At 41.6% G+C, this 16,552-nt stretch overlaps 1 protein-coding gene across 2 annotated transcripts in view; it reads right to left on the bottom strand.

Annotated features, from left to right (window-relative positions):
* PARM1 (prostate androgen-regulated mucin-like protein 1) overlaps nt 1-16,552 on the bottom strand; it is a 111,830-nt gene that overhangs the window by 23,044 nt on the left and 72,234 nt on the right. For both annotated transcript variants that reach the window (XM_011966159.1, XM_011966160.1), the window contains one exon: nt 10,541-11,266. In XM_011966159.1, the coding sequence (XP_011821549.1) occupies nt 10,541-11,266 (726 nt within the window). The remainder of the gene's footprint in view (nt 1-10,540; nt 11,267-16,552) is intronic.

Below are 16,552 nucleotides of genomic sequence, written 5' to 3'. Positions count from 1 at the left end.
TGGCCAAGGGCAGTGACATCAATATAATTACTACAGTCCCAAGGACTCAGGGATCTCCTAGGAACCACTAGCTAAATTTAGCCTCACTCCATGTCATTAATCAGCAAGGCCACGCAGGATCTTGCTTTTGTATACTGTATTTACCAAGTGTTAATTTCTCCCAGACTCAGGAATTCAGTGTTTTGGAATTAAAAACAATGGAAAGAAAAATAATTTCCAAACTTTGATGCAAGTTAAGGGAAGAGTACAACTTCTAGGTCTCAATTGTCCAACCTTGGGGGCAGATGGGACCCAGGCTAAATCCTACAGCTCAGCTTTTGTTTCCCCCAATGCCCCAAGATTGCCTTTCTCTTAGCTAGAAACCTTCAGTTGTTTGGACTCCACTTTTCTTTGGATTTTCCAAGTTTTCTGAAACTGTTATTGTTTCAAATGTGAACATAGCTATTTTTCTCCTTTACACTTTTTGGATTATGCTTTTCTGTATTATGCTGTAGGCGGGTACTTAAGTGGACTTTTATTATCTAATGGTCACAGTAATAATCCCTTTGGGAATCTTAAAGTGTTTTTACAAACATTCTAATTCTTCGAGTTAAGAAAATCAAAGTCTAGAAGAGTCAAAACTCTTGCTGGTTGGTATCCACACTGAGAATTAAGGACCCAACTGTAATAATAATAGCTAACATTTACACAGTGCTAACTATGTAAGAGGCACTTAATATACTTGTCTCATTTAACCCTAATAAGAATCCTGTAAAACAGGTACAGTACTATAATTACCCTCATCATCTAGATGAGGAAAATGGAACACCTGTGATAAACAAACTTGCTCATTTCTCCCATTTAGCAAATAGCACAGGTGAGATTTTTAACCAGGCAGTCTGATGCCAAAACTTGTGCTGTTACTACCATTCTTGCCTTCCTAGAGCCTGTCTTTGAAATGACTCCATGATTTCTCCACATGGAAATATGGCAAAGTGTTTTTGATGGCCCACATCCATGGACCTACTGAGATTTTATAATTTTAACATTTGCCTTCATGAGTGTGACAATAAAAGCATTATACTGTTAAATAAAATATCATCTTTTTGGCCAATATTTTTGTATCCTAGGACCCGAGGGGGAACAAAGCATGCTGAGGACAATATTAAGTTAGCATCCATTTTATGCACTCTTAATGCAATATTCCTGAGTTGACTCTCTGACATGGGATTTTTAGAACCTTTCTGATAAAGATGATGGGAGGGTGTTGATCCATTCTCATTTCCCTGCCAAATTATTTTATAACTAAAAAGACATGCTTTTTTGAGTTGGAAGATTAGAGTAAGGGTTCAGTCAGGGTATGGAATCAAGCATATCCATATCCGACATATTAATGGTATCAGCTGTGTTTATAAGTTAAATCCCACCTTCTCAGTAAACCATTTCCACAGCCACTTTCATCATATGCGATTGGTGAAAGCATTTGAAACAGAAAAAGAAAATTGCTCTGTAAAGACAAAAGCTTTCCAAATGTAATAAAAGGTGATGTTGGGACAATTAAAATATGTGATAGAGTTATATTGCTACTACATGACAAACTAAATAGATAGTAAATAGCTGATTTGATTACCTTGACATATATATCTCAAAAGATATTTTGGAAATATTTCAAAACCAGATTAAGATTTAGGTAATATAACTGAGCCAAAGGAGAAATATAAGAAGAAGAGACAATAATTCAGAATAATTTTTACTTAAAATAAAATCTGACAGTTGGAGCCCCTTATGGGAGTTTATTTGGCTTTAGGAAACTTTGAGGTTTAAACTAAGTTTAAAGAATAGGAAAACAACAAGTATATGAAGAAGTGCTCAACACCACTCATCATTAGAGAAATGCAAATCGAAACCACAATGAGATACCGTCTCACACCAGTCAGAATGGCTATTATTAAAAAGTTGAAGATAGATGCTGGTGAGGTTGCAGAGAAAAGGGAATGCTTATACAATGCTGGTGGAAATTCAAGTTAGTTCAGCCACTGTGGAAAGCAGTTTGGAGATTTCTCAAAGAGCTTGAAACAGAATTACCATTTGACCCAGTAATCTCATTACTGAGTATATACCCAAAGGAATATAAATAGTTCCACCATGAAGACACTTGCACATGTATGTTCATCACAGCACTATTCACAATAGCAAAGACACGGAATCAACCTAAATGCCCACCAATGGTGGATTAGATAAACAAAATGTGCATATACACCATGGAGTACTATTCACCCATAAAAAGAATGAAATCCTGTCCTTTGCGGCAACATGGATGGAGCTGAAGGCCATTAACCTAAGCAAATTAATGCGGGAACAGAAAACCAAACACTACATGTTCTGACTTAGGAGGAAGGTAAACCTCGAGTACACATGGACACAAAGAAGGGAACAACAGATACAGGGACCTACTTGTGGGTGGAGGGTGGGAGGAGGGTGAAGATAAAAAAACTATAGGGCACTATGCTTATTACCTCAGTAACAAAATCTGTACAACAACCTGCATGGCACACAATATACCCATGTAACAGACCTGCACATGTACCCTCCAAAACTGAAATAAAAGTTGGAAAGAAAAAAAAAAAAAAAAAAGAACTGGGCACAAAAGAAAAAATATGAGTGAGAGTTTATAACAACCCATAGCGTTGGCAGCCCTGGAGTCTATGGGAAAGCCAAAGAAGGGAGTCAGAATGGTGAGAAGAGAGGTGGGGTGGGCTTGGGGTGGGCAGCAGAAAGTCCTTTAGACATCTACACTGCTTAAAGGCATCCGAAGGGATGTCTCTGCAGACACAGTGAGGATGTTCAATTTTTCTTCATTCTCATTTCAAAGCACAGGATTAATGAGGCTAACACAATATGTGAATTTATTGTCTAAAGATTGATATTGTCACCAAAAGTCACTGATTGATTTGATTGATCCATTGGACATTTATTGAAAACCTACCCTGAGCCAGACACTCTTAGGTGCTGGGAATATATTTGTGAGCCAAAATAGACAAGGACCCACTCTCAGGTACTTTAAAAGCAGTGAAGGCAATGAACAAAGAAACACAAGAAAAATGTGTTCTCCACATGCTGTGAAGAAGAGATGTGATTGACTTGTGACAACTTGTAACTGGGAGGCCAACACTGGACAGGGGGCCCCATAAGAGACCTTCTGACCAGGTGCTATTTGAGCTGAGACCTGAGGAATGAGCTAAAATTAACCAGGTGAAGTGATGGGTTGTGAGAAAGTCCCAGGTAGCGTCCAAGTGAGTGAAGGCCCTAAATCAAGAGGGAGATGTAGGCACTCATGGAACTGAGAGACAGCCAGTGTGGGTGGTGTAGAGAGCGAGGGGAGGGTTGTGGGATGACATTGGGGTGACAAGTGGAGCCCCCATAAAGTGAAGTTGTCTGGACTTCACCCTAAAAGCAGTGGGGTGCCCCCAGAGATGGTGGTGGTAGTAAGGTTATGTGAGACTTGATCAGATTTGTGTTTAATTGTCACTCTGGCTGCTGTGTGGACAACAGGGAGTAGGGAGATGGGTGCGGGGGGGAAATGAGGGGCAGTTGGGAGGCTATTGCAGTGCGATTATGGGAGCTCTGAGATAAAAACAAAGAGAAGTAGATGAATTTGAGAGCTACCAAGAGTTCAAAATCAACAGTACTCAGTGACAGAGTAGAGCTAGGGAGTGGGAGAGAGAGAACTGCAAAGATGGTGGCAGCACTCACCATAAGAGGACCAGGCCTGGGCATGTACAATGATCTAATATTTGTAAAGTTGAGCCTAAGATACTATACTTGTTAGGATTATTGCTTTCTGATACATTCTGGCCATTTTAAAAGAATCTGACCAGGAAATGTTTACCATGGTCTTCTCACACCTATTTTTTTTTTTTTAATTAAATAATTGTTTTCCCCTTTAACCTATTTTTAATATGTCAGTTAAACATGATGGTCATTAACATACTACAATATACATTTTTTCACTTCTGAAATTTTCTAGGTATCCTTTTAAAATTATTGTTTCATCGTTTCTACAAGTTGAGTCTTTTTTCAAATCTAAGGTTGATGGGTGTCTGGTAGAGCTGAAAGTCCCTTGCCGGTATGGACATAGAGATGTCTAGATGTCTGTGCCTGCTTAGTGCCCTTTATTTAAAGGTATTTATTGGCATAGCTCACACTGAGTAAATACTGCGGTTCAGATCAGCAATTTAATGTTCAATGGTCTTCACCAATTTTCACGGTTGTGTGTGCTTCTCTTCATAATGAAAATAATAGGATAGTGAAAGATCAGTGTACATGTGGATTTTACAGACAAAAGAGAATATCCACTTTACAACAAGCACAGTGACTATAATTTTAAAGTCTGCATATGCAAGAACTGATGATGTTTTGAATATTACTTGTTTTGCAATGTCAGTTAATCCCTCAAGCATGTACTGAGCAGCAAATTGTTCATAGCACCATTCAATTTTGTTCAGGGAGTCAAAAACACACTATAGTCATAGTTTTCATCCTTGAAGAGCTCTGATTTAATAAAACAAAGTGACCCAAATTTAACACATCACATCTTTCTCTCTTCCTTTAAGAGCCAAACAAAAGCTAAAAAATGAAAATTCATCAAAACTCTTCTTCTGCACAGCCAATTTTGCATGGCGGCTACCACCATCTGCTTCTCTTCTCACTGGGCACCTCCACCCCTGGGACCCAGCTGGCAACATCTGGCAACTAGCCCATCTAGCTCATTTCTGCAGTAATGCTGAAGCCCATCAGTTCTTCCCTAACTCTGTGTTTCTACTAATTCAGGTAGGATGGGCATTGTGAAAGGAACACTTGACTTAGGGTCAGTCAGCGGAACTGGATTTCAATCCTGGTCTGGTCACTCAAGTGAGAACTTAGTCTCTCTGGACTTGTTTTGTCACCTGTAGAACAGATACTGCTGAGCTCACGCCACTGGGATCAGATGAGGGCTACCTGTGTCAGTCCCTAGCCCAATTCTTGGAACATACATATTCTCAGTACGCTTCATATGACCATGAACCTCATGTCTTCTGTAAAGGATAATTGTAATAAATAATTACCATAGTATAAAAAGCCAAAAGGACCTGAGAGATTGCTTCTCCTGTATTCAGTTTACAACCAAGCCCTTTTAAGTTAGAGTAGTTAAGTGATGTGCCTGCTATCAGTGCACAACAATGACAAACCAGAAAACAGTTATAAACTGGTATACTTGGTTCCAATTCTGAACTCCCTGCAACTTGACATACATATTACCATCAGTTGAATACTTTTAATATATGATTCTCAATATGTTCTTCCCCTGATCAAAAGCCCTTGGTGACTATCAATGGCCTAGAAAGTATAACCAATTGTCTTAGGCTGCTCCCTAGGGTTCTCTAATGCTTGTCCTGAAGGCATCCTTCCTACATCTGCAGTGTCTCCCTCCATGTAGCTTGGGACCCAAACTAGGTTACTCACTATGCCGTGCACCATGTGCACACTACATTGTAATGTCCATGAGTAAAGTGACTGTATTACTCATGGCTATATTCCTAGTATTTAACCAGATGCCTGGCTCATAGTAGAAGCTCAATAAATATTTGTTGAAGATGGTGGGCATTCTTCAACATGATAAATAAAATAATAACAATGATAATCACATGAGCAGAATAGTAATAATGGTAAATAATAGTAAAGTAGCAACCATAGCCATTGATTGAGATATTGCTCAATAGCCATATGCTGTAAATTTATTATCTTACCTGAACCTACCAATAACCCCATCATGTGAATACTATCCCTATCCCATTTTACTGATGATAGGATCAAGGCTCAGGGAGATCTACTAACTTCCCTAATACCAGTTGATTGATTGTTTTATTCATGTATTCAACAGATGTTATTGAGGGTCTACCATGTGTTGGGCTCTGTTCTAGGGGTTGGGGGTGTTGCCCATATCTTCCTATTTGCAAACAAGGTCCTCGCTTTCATGGTGACATGAAAACAGACACTGACTCTGTCTAGTGGCAGAAAACAGACACTAACTTATCAAATAAATCATATGATGTCAGAAAATGGTTAAGTGATAAAAAGAAAAATTAAATAGGGAAAGGGATCAGTAGTGATGGGAGTTACTATTTCAGATGGGGGAGTGAATAAAGGCTTGCTCAGGAGGTGACAGGTAAACAGAATCCTGATGGATGAAAAGGAGGGAGCCACTGAAGATCTGGAGGGAGAATGTTCTAGACAGCGGGGATGGTAAGTGCAAAATCCCTGAGACAGGAGTATCTCCGGTATGTTCAAGAAGCAGTAAGACTGCCAGTGTGTCTGAGGGTGAGAGTGGAAGAGGTGAGGGTAGAGGTCCTATGGTCAGATCCTGCTGAGCTTTGTAGGCATGGTAGAGACTTTGGCTTTTACTCTGATTCAGAGTGGGGAGCGACTGGAATGTGAGAGCAGACGAACAGTGGAGTCTGTTCTGAGTTTTGAAAAGATCTGCCCGACAAGGGTGCAGTGAATAGTGAGATCAGTTGCAGGAATATTAAAGTGACACGCGTGAAAGATGACAGAGGGACAAGAGGCGATCAGCCCCGATCTCATGGACTGGATATAGAGTAAATGAGAAAGAAAGGAGTCTAGGATTGCTTCGAGGGTTTTGGCCTGAAGAACTGACAGAAGACAGGAAATGATCAAGGGGCACAGGCCGAGAGTTAAGGAAATCAGTAATTCACCTTAGACATATTAAGTGTGAGATGCCTATGAGCCACCCAGTGGAGACAATGAATTGGCTGACAGCTGGCTATTCATGTCTATAGTTCAGTGAAGCAAAACAGGGGGAGAATTTTACATCTCAGTGTTATCAGTCCACAGATGACACTGAAAGTCATGAGTCATCCACTCAGGAGTGACAGTGGAGAGATCAGGGAGAGAGGAGGCCTGAGGTACTTGACCTGGATAGTGAAGGAAAATGAGGAAGTGAAGCGAGGCAGCAGAGACAGAAGGTAGTGAAGATGCACACCCTGAACGTCGAGCAGAGCCAGTGCTTTAACGATGAGGGCAGTGATCATCTGAGTCAGACACTGCTCCAGGTCAGGTCAAACCAGGTCGAAGCACCAGAGAATACAAGAGCAGGGAGGCAGAATGGGGGAAGGGCTGAAAAACTATCTATTGGGTACCGTGCTCGCCAGCTGGGTGACGGGATCAGTTGTACCCCAGACCTCAGCATCACGCAATAAACTCACGTAACAAACCTGGGCATGTACCCACTGATCTAAAATAAAAGTTGAAATGATAAACAAATAAAATAGGTCTAAGAATTTACCATTAGACCTGGCAATGTGGAGGGCACTGGATTATTCAACAAGAGCAGCTTAAGTGCTTACAGCTTCTGGGTGGATTCTGAATGCAAGTGTGTCCAGCCTTAACGATCGTGCTCTTGGTTCCTTGCCTTTGTAAACGAGCACCTGAAACTCCCTTTGCCCCAATCTCCTTCATCTCCCTTTAGGCCCAAATTTGCTTTATTTCCTGCAACTCAGCTCCCTGCTCTCTCCATCATGGAGCCCTTCCTTAACATGTATAGTTAAATTTAACTCCCACAATATTCACCTTGTTTCAGAATTATTCATTGGTGACTATGTTTAGATATTTGTTGAGTGGGTGAATCCTTGGATTAATAGAAACATACTATGTGAACCCACACAGGATAAGACAAGATGCTATGCAAAATGTGGTGTTATTACTGCCACTACTAAAAGCAGTATAAAGAATCTCTAAATAAGAGCATCCCAAAATAGTAACCTGAAGCGCAAACCCACAGAATGCTGCTTGGTCTGCTAGCTAATAAAGGAGCAGTGCAGCAATTCAGAGTGGTGAGAGAGGACTTGACTTGGCTTAGAGATCTGGGCCCTGGGCACAGGGCCCAATGCTGCCACCGAGCCGTGTGATCTTGGGTGAGGCACTTCAGATTTCTGGGACATAGTTTCTTCACCTTTGAAGTGAGCAGGTTCTATCACATCATCCCAAAGATCCTTCTGCCTACCAGGGTTCATTCTCATATTAGAAACTAAGTAGTGATATTAAGAGTTACTTGTCCTGTGTCCTTTCTCTCTACTTAAACAATAAAATCTCAAAGGATAGGTCTCGTACTTGTTTGCATGAAGAAGAGGGTCTTGGTAGATGCAATCTAAATATTTTTTCATTTAGTAGATCATAGGGATAAACATTCTTTGGTCTGTGAAATGTGCACTGGTCAGTGATGTCCCTCTAATCTGCCACACGTCTCTTCCCCAGCCATTTCAACATTCTGTCGTTTATTCTGAGTTTCTGCTGTATATGATATTCCCATGAATTTCAAGGTTTATGAGCCAACTGCCACCAATTTGGGGCCTCTTGACCCTGCTGGCCTAGAGTTGAGGAAATCAAGATATAGAGCCTAAAATCAAGCCAAGATATTAGAACAGAACTGTCTTGAATAATCCAGCCCATAAAACTAGGGTACTTGTAGGAAGGAGTAGATGTGTCAGTTTAGAGATTCATGTATGCTAAGCTTAGATTTTGTGCTCAGGAATATCAACCTGCTATGTCTAAGGTATCCTGAAGGGGACAGAAAGTGAAGAGAGGATGGCCGGTTAAAAACTGAAAAAGTTGTACAGACAAGTGGTGGTGAGAGCCTGAACTAGGAAAGAAAAGAGATGGGGTCACTGTATTTTGATGCTCCCTTTGTTTAAGATGGTTCTTAAGATATCGCATCAAAGTCAACACCCACTCTGCTCCAGGTACCAGTGTCAGAGATGTTATCTTCATGCTGGGAGCCTGGGGTGCAGGGGTTGGGACAGAGACAGACTGAAGATAGACATTCAAGCTCAATGTTTTAAGTGCTGGCCCGGAGGTATAAAAAGGGTGCTAATGGGGTGATGGGCTGCACAGAGGAGTCAACAGATTTCCCTTCTTCACCTCTGCAGATCCACTCTCTACCCTTCTCTGTGTGGTTCTCTGACCAGCCCTCTAGGAGGTCAACCTGCATGAACCACACCAGTGTGTCTCCTTGTTGGCTTCTGGCTGCGTATCAGAGGAGCTGGGAGAGGGAGGACACAGTAATCATTCCCTTCACTCCAGGGAGGTTAACCTTGAGATCATTGTGTCCGTCAGCCAAGAGTCATTGCTCCTGCTGGTGTGGTCAACTCTACTGGGTCTCTCCTTCTGGGTTCTGGTTACTACTCTCTCCTTTCCTCCTAGAGTCTGGCCTGTAACAGCCCTGTTATCGTGACCCCCTGTGGTTCTCCCATTCCCCAGCCAGACCTTTGTCATTAGTTCCCTTATCCCAGTCTGAGTGTCTCTCTTTTTCTTGTCGAGATCCTCAATGATATACTGGACCTTTGAAATAAAAATGTGCAATTCTTTGGGACTTCTTCCCTTACTAAATTGTGAGCTCTTCCATGAGGAATCACATCTTAGTTAATCTTAGTTCTGTCTCTTCCTACCTCTGCTGTCAAGCACAGTTTCCATTCATGATGGATGTACATCAATTGTTTGTTAAAAGTTGTGATTCTCTCCTCAGTGATGGCCATTCCTTTGACCCCAACTGACCATGCAGGGTGCTGTCTGGAAATGACCTTCTCAGTCCACATCTCTCACAGGACCACCCAGTGGAGGGGCTGCAGCTCCATTTCCCCCGCTAACTTCTGGCTCATCTAAAATGAGCTCATCTCCCTCTTTCTCAGCTAAGTGGCCAAATGCTCCCATGAAAGCCTCTTCCTGCCCAACACCCTAAATTGTATAGTCTTCACATCAATGTCAGATGCGGGTGACCTCAGAAAGAGCCCTCGATTTCTCTCCACCATAATTTCCAAGATTACAAAACAAAGATAAAAATAATACTAACTTCATAGAATTACTGGGAAAATAAAAGCAGATGTGACATCTTGTAAAATTTATTGTCTTTCCCTTGAAATACATCAGTGACTGTAAAGAATAAGTAAGTTTTCTCCACTCCTACTCTACTTTGACTGGTTTCCAAAAGGGAGACACTACTTTAAAACGCTGAGCAGAATAATACAAATGACTTTTCCCGAGCATTTACTCCCTGCCAGGAACTGTTCTAAGTGCTTTATGTCATTTCAGTTAATCTCCACAAGAACTGTGTGCAGTAGAACCTGTTTTATCCCATTTTACAGATGTGGAAAAATAAAGGCACAAAGAGGTGAAGTAACTTGTCTAAGGTCAGGAGCCAGAGTTGAAACCTAGGAAACTTGGCCAAAGCCATGCTGTTAATCCCTTTGCTATCTGGTCTTATGTGCTTACATTCCCTGTAGCATCATTATGACTTGTGAAAACAGGCCATAAAGGTGCAATTGGCCACAGTGAATCATGAAAATTGTTAAGGGACTAAAAGTTTGCACTCTTGTGGAAATTCTTGTGAATTATAATTCAACTTAGGTGTTACACTGCAAAATTCAAATTTTCCATTGTATTTGGTTCACTGAACTGCATTCTTAACGTGTGGATGTAGTAAAGAAAACTAGTGGACTAGACAGAGACTCACCTGAACTTAATGCATGTTCTACTTCCTGCATGATCACCCTGGGAAAGGTGGTGGTGGTCTCCATGTCTATAAGCTCACACATCACTTTGCCTGACACAGTTGTTGGAGATGTTTTCTCCTGGGGCACTGGCTCAGCTGTGGCATGTGAGGTGGGTGTGTGGTCAGAGTTGGACTCCTCTGTCGGTGACTCTGATGCAGTTGGAGCTCCAGTAGGTTGGGTGCTGGTCACAGTGGAGCTGTGGTTGGTAGTAATGGAGGCAGAAAAAACCTCAGGTGGTGAGGTTGATAGGGATGAGGGTGATGAGGCTGGAGCTTGAGGGGAGATGAGTGTGGGAGGCTCAGCAGCGGAATGCGACACTGTAGCTGCCACGCCTGCTTCAGGAGTGCCCGAGCTGTGTTCCTCCGAAGTGGTTGTTAAGTGGACTCCACCGCTTGTTGACGAGAACCCAGGAGGTGAGGGGTCTGTGTTTGTGCCTTCCCAATTCGAACCTGGGCTGGTGATCTCCTCTTCTCTGGACTCTGTGGAAATGTTCTTAGGAAGCAGAGATGTTGGGGCTGATGTTGTAACTGGGAGCACTGAGTTGCTGTGAGTGCCATTGGATGGGGAGGCAGTGTCTGCATCAGTGTTTTGTGGAGAGCTAGTCCAGATGGTGATCGGTGGCATAGTGTTTGCCGGAAGAGAAACGGGCAAAGGAGCTGATGTCGGCAGACTCTGTACCCTCCATCCTGTGGAAGAGCCAGTACAAAAGTGGTTAATATGTGAAACACGGTTAATATGTGAAATAGAGGCAACGCTCTTACTCCACAGCTGTTTTGCAGTATTTTCACAGGTATTTCTCATTTTGCATTGTGCCCGCCGCAGTTGTGAAGGCAACTTTTAACGGATTTTCTTCCCACCAATTGCTCTGCAAGTCTCAGTAGGAACCTGCCCAAAACTCCATAAGAACAATTAGTAGGACTGTCAATTCAAGACTAGCCAATGCATGGTATGAACTAATCTTGTCCCCAACTTGCTTAAAATCATGTCCTTAGAGAGTAAGACCCTCTGGGGAATTGATTTATGGGAATTTGTCTGGTCTGTCGAGCAGCCAACTCCACAGCTCCAGTAGGAACGCTGGGAGTGTGGACATTGGGAGTGGGGAAGGAGTGGTTGGTGATGAGTGTGGTCGCTGGCAAGAGGGGGCTTCAGTCTCGTTCCACCCCACAGCTGAGAAGCTCACTGATTGGCTGTTCCATGTCTTGGGGGCTACCCATTCTGCACTTACGCACAGGGATGTAAGGGATATGGACCTGCTGGCTGGGATGAATAAATATGTGAACACATTTCCTGCAGAGAAAGAAAAAGGGAGAGGTCCCAGAATAAAAGCTAGAAAGAGAAATCTGAGCTTTGGAAATATTTTCTGAGAACCCAGTTGTCTGAAATTCTAGCCCAGGGTCCTTACCATCATATCATTTGCCAAATGCACTCCTTCATATGTAGTAAAATTTAGAGCTAGTTTCCATTCTTCCTTTCTCCTTCCCCACGCTTACGCATTTGGTTTCATTCACTGACTCATTCAATGATTATTTAATAAAGGGCTTTTATGTGCCAGTACTTTCCTGGACATGGGGTTTATGGTTTCACTTTTAGGTAACACATCTCTTGATTGCCTCCCCACACCCCCTTGTCATTCCCTGACTAGTATTTCCCCCAGTCATTTGCATCTCAGTAGATGGGAACCCCATTCACTAGGTTGCTCAGTTAAAAACCAAGATGTCACCCTTCAGGCATGTCTTTCCCTCACATCCCACATCAATTCCATTAGTGGATCAGGATGAGTCTACCTTGCAAATACAATCCTGATCCAACCACTTTTCACTATCTCTCCTATTATTTCCCATCCCCTGAGCCATTATAGTCACTAGCCTAGATGACTGCTGATTAGTTTGGATGTGCCCTCCAAATCTCAGGTTGAGATCATCAGCGTTGGAGGTGGGGCCTGGCGGGGAGTTTTTTTTTTTGTCATGGGGGCTAATCCCTCATGGTTTGGTGCTGTCCTCATGGTAGTGAGTGAGTTCTATCAGGATCTGGCTGTTTAAAAGCATGTGGTACCTCCCACCTACACTCCCTTGCTCCCACTCTCACCATGAGATGTGCCTGCTCCCACTTCCCCTTCCACCATAAGTAAAGCTCCCTGAGGGCATCACCAGAAGCTGAGTAGACTTGTTGCTATGCTTGTACAGCAAGTGCCGCAGAACCATGAGCCAATCAAACCTCTTTTCTTTGTAAATTACCCGACCTCAGGTATTCCTTTATAGCAATGCGAAGAATAGCCTAACAAAACTGCAACAGTCTCTTAATTGGTCTTCTAGCCCCCAGGTTTCCTCCCTTTTAGTGTGCTTTCCACTGAGCAGCCAGTATGATCTTTTATAGCAGTAAATCAGCTCATGTCCTTTCACTGATCAAAACCTTCCAAAGGTGTTCTGTTGTACTTAGAACAAAATCCAGAATTGCTTCCCTATGTAATCTCATGTTCTTGTCATCAATTTGATTGGTCTCTAATCAAATGTCACCTCTTCCTCAAAGGAATCATCCCAGACAAGTCTAACTAATTCTTTTCTCCTCTAGCCCATTGTCCATTTAAATTTTTTAAAAATTTTTTTATTGTGGTAAAGTATGCATAACACTTTACTATTACAATGAATTTTAAGTGTACAGTTCAATGGCAGGAACTATATACATATTGTGCAACCATCATTATTCATCTGCAGAACTTTTTCATTTTCCCAAACTCAAACTCTGTGCCTATTAAACAACTCCCTTTCCACATTGGAATGGCATAAAAACAACCAACCATTCTACACTCTACTGTCTGTATGAACTGAACTGCTCTAAGTACCTCACATAGAATATTTGTCCTTTTATGACTAGCTTATTTCACTTAGCATAATGACTTAAAACTTCCTTTTTAAGGCTGAATAATATTCCACTGTATGTATGTGTCACATTTTGCTTATCCATTCATACACTGATGGACACTTGGGCTGTTTCCATCTTTGGGTTACTGTGAATATTGTAGCCATGAACGTGGATGAACAAATATCTGTTTGAGTCCTTGCTGTCAGTTCTTTGGGGCATATTCCCAGAAGTGGAATTAATGAATCATATGGTATTTTTTTGCTTAATTTTTTGAGGAAATGCCATACCCTTTGCTCATTTTTGTTTTTCACAATAAGAGAAGGGTTTTCCTGAAATTACATATTTATTTATTCACTTATGTATTGTCTCTCTCTTCTACTAGAATAGAAGCTCAATGAGGGCACAGTGACCTGGTCTTACTCATGGCTGTTTCTCCTGAGCCTAGGACAGCATTAGGTCATAGTAAGTGCTTAATAAGGACCTGTGGGAGAAATGAAGGAAGAGTAGAAAAATGAATTAACCCAAGAACCTTATTCATGAATACTCCAACATCTCTCCACTCTTTTCCACATGTCACTTTAGTTATGGCCACATCCATCATGGCTTCCTCAGGGAGGGCTGCCTACCTGGTACTATTTGAGGGCAAGATTCTTGCTTAAAGATCAGCTTTACTCATTTTAATTCCAACATGACATATGCCTATGACTGATGTCTAGTTAGGTCTTCAACTATTTAACTCTACGTACCCTGAGGATATTTCCTTGAAGGTGTCAAATAGGTAAAGGTCAATCATAATCAATATTCAAAAGGAATAGAACACTGCCTAGATGCCAGTCAGAGGAAGGGAGAAAAGATCAAAAGGGAAACATTCAGGTACTAGGGTAAAATCTGTTTACATCATCATTTGCCACTCGGCTGACTCAGGAGCTGATGGAAGGTTGTGCTACAGAGTTTATTCTGAATTTAACATTTGGATTGTCATCAAAATAATTGGCTTTATTTTATTTAAAAGGAGTCATTAAGGCCATAAGCTTCAGGAGAGTTAATTTCCTGGTAAAGAGGAGGACAGACCTCCCAACTTAGGTCACATGCTATTCCATGCTGTTATAGTGGTCTTTTGGCAGCTGTGAACTGTCAACAGTTTTAGAATGAATCCAGATCAAGAAATCTTTGAAATATGGACAAAACAACAGTTGGGACAAATATTATTAAAACATGGGATCTTGTCTATGACCTTCGGAGCTTACTGGCTTTGCATCCTGGCAGCTGTCATGGCTGATTGAAGATTCTAAGGGCAAAAAAAAAAAAAAAAAAAAAGACACCATTTACCATGCATAGCATCATATAATAGATAGGCAGATGGAGGTAGAGAGAGCCTCAGTCTGTTAGTCGAGTCAAAGAGTCTTGCCAAGCCTGAGATAAATGAGAAATCAGTCATCTACAAAGGAGAACCAATTCACTCGTTCATTCATTCAAGCATTTATTGAGCTTTTCCCTCAGAGAGCTCATACTCAGCTTCCTGTAATATGACATGATAAGTGCTATATAAAAGTAAAACCAAGTTGTAATGGAAACCCTGAGGAAAGATTAATAAATTCTGTACTGATACCATGGAATGTAAAAATATACAAATGTCATTTTTCGAATGACATTTAGAAAAGTCACAGAAGAGATGATATTTGAATTCATCCTGAAAGAATAAGAATGCAGAAGATACCACTTAAGATATGTGATGTTCAGAATGACACTTGCATTGTTGTTTCCACTGGAGCTAAAAGCTGTACCATGGAAATCATTATAGTGCTGAAAATGACAAGCTCTGGGAATTGGTTTTGTTGCTGGAAATATCCATTTTCTTGTTTAATTTTACTAATACACTTTTATAATTCCTACCTCGCCTGCTTCCAAAGAAGACTGGAAGTGGTCATTCATTTCCCATAGCTATCTACTGAGTACTTATTTAAAGAACTTTACTTTACAGCCTAGTTCAGGCAATTTCTGCTCCTATAAAACTAACAATGCATGAAATTGTGTGACAATGTTGGTTATCTTCGTTTGAATGAGGCTTTAGAAGCCTCTGCTTTGCCTTATTTGATGGTATATTCCATAATGCACTGACTCCTGGGGTAGGTCTTTTTCCAATGTAAAGATAGCCAAGGCTAAGGCACCACGATGATCCTAGAGAATGCTTGCTGTCTTAGTCTGCTTGGGCTGCTATAACTAAATACCAGATGGGGTGGCTTAAATAACAGAAATTTATTTTTCACAGCTGTAAAGACTGGGAAGCTGAAGATCGAAGTGCTGTCTGATTCAGTTTCTGGTGAGGGCCAACCCCTTGGCTTGCAGATGATCGCCTTCTGTGTCCTCACATGACCTTTCCTCACATGGCATGCGAGTGAAGACAGAGAGCAAGTTCTTTAATGTCTCTTATTATAAGGGCACTAATCCCGTCATAAGGGCCTCACCCACATGATCCCATCTAACTTTAATTACTACCTAGAGGCCCCATCCTCAAATATCACACTGGGGGCTAAAGCTTCAACATTCAGAATCACTGTAGAACTCGTGTCTCTGCAGGAATAACAAACTGCATAAGTCAAACCAGCAAGAATGTACCCTTCCTCAGGATTTCAAGGAAATTTTAGAGCTAGTGAGGGTCTAACTAATGAGTGAGTATAACCCTTCATTTGATAAATGAGGGCGCAGACACAGAGAGAGGAAGTGGTGTAACTGACCTTACACTAAGAAGAAGAATTGGACAGTGTCTACCTGGAAAGAACTGTGCAGGGACAGTCAGAACTAGAACTCCTGCTCTCTGACCCCCACTGATACCCTGTGTCCCAGCCTCAAAAAGGCTAGTGGAACTTACTTTAGCAACCACTATTACAGAGAATGCAATGAGGAGCCTATGTGAGACTGGGCAGCTAAAAAAGTTAAAAAAATGTCTACAGTCCGACCAACAGTGTAAAAGTGTTCCTATTTCTCCACATCCTCTCCAGCACCTGTTGTTTCCTGCCTTTTTAATGATCACCATTCTAACTGGTGTGAGATGGTATCTTATTGTGGTTTTGATGTGCATTGCTCTGATGGCGAGTGATGATGAGCATTTTTTC

Source organism: Mandrillus leucophaeus, unplaced genomic scaffold (assembly GCF_000951045.1).
Source record: "Mandrillus leucophaeus isolate KB7577 unplaced genomic scaffold, Mleu.le_1.0 Scaffold75, whole genome shotgun sequence".
NCBI lineage: Eukaryota > Metazoa > Chordata > Mammalia > Primates > Cercopithecidae > Mandrillus > Mandrillus leucophaeus.
The sequence above is the reverse complement of the archived record's forward strand: the minus strand, read 5'-3'. Positions and strand labels throughout refer to the sequence as shown.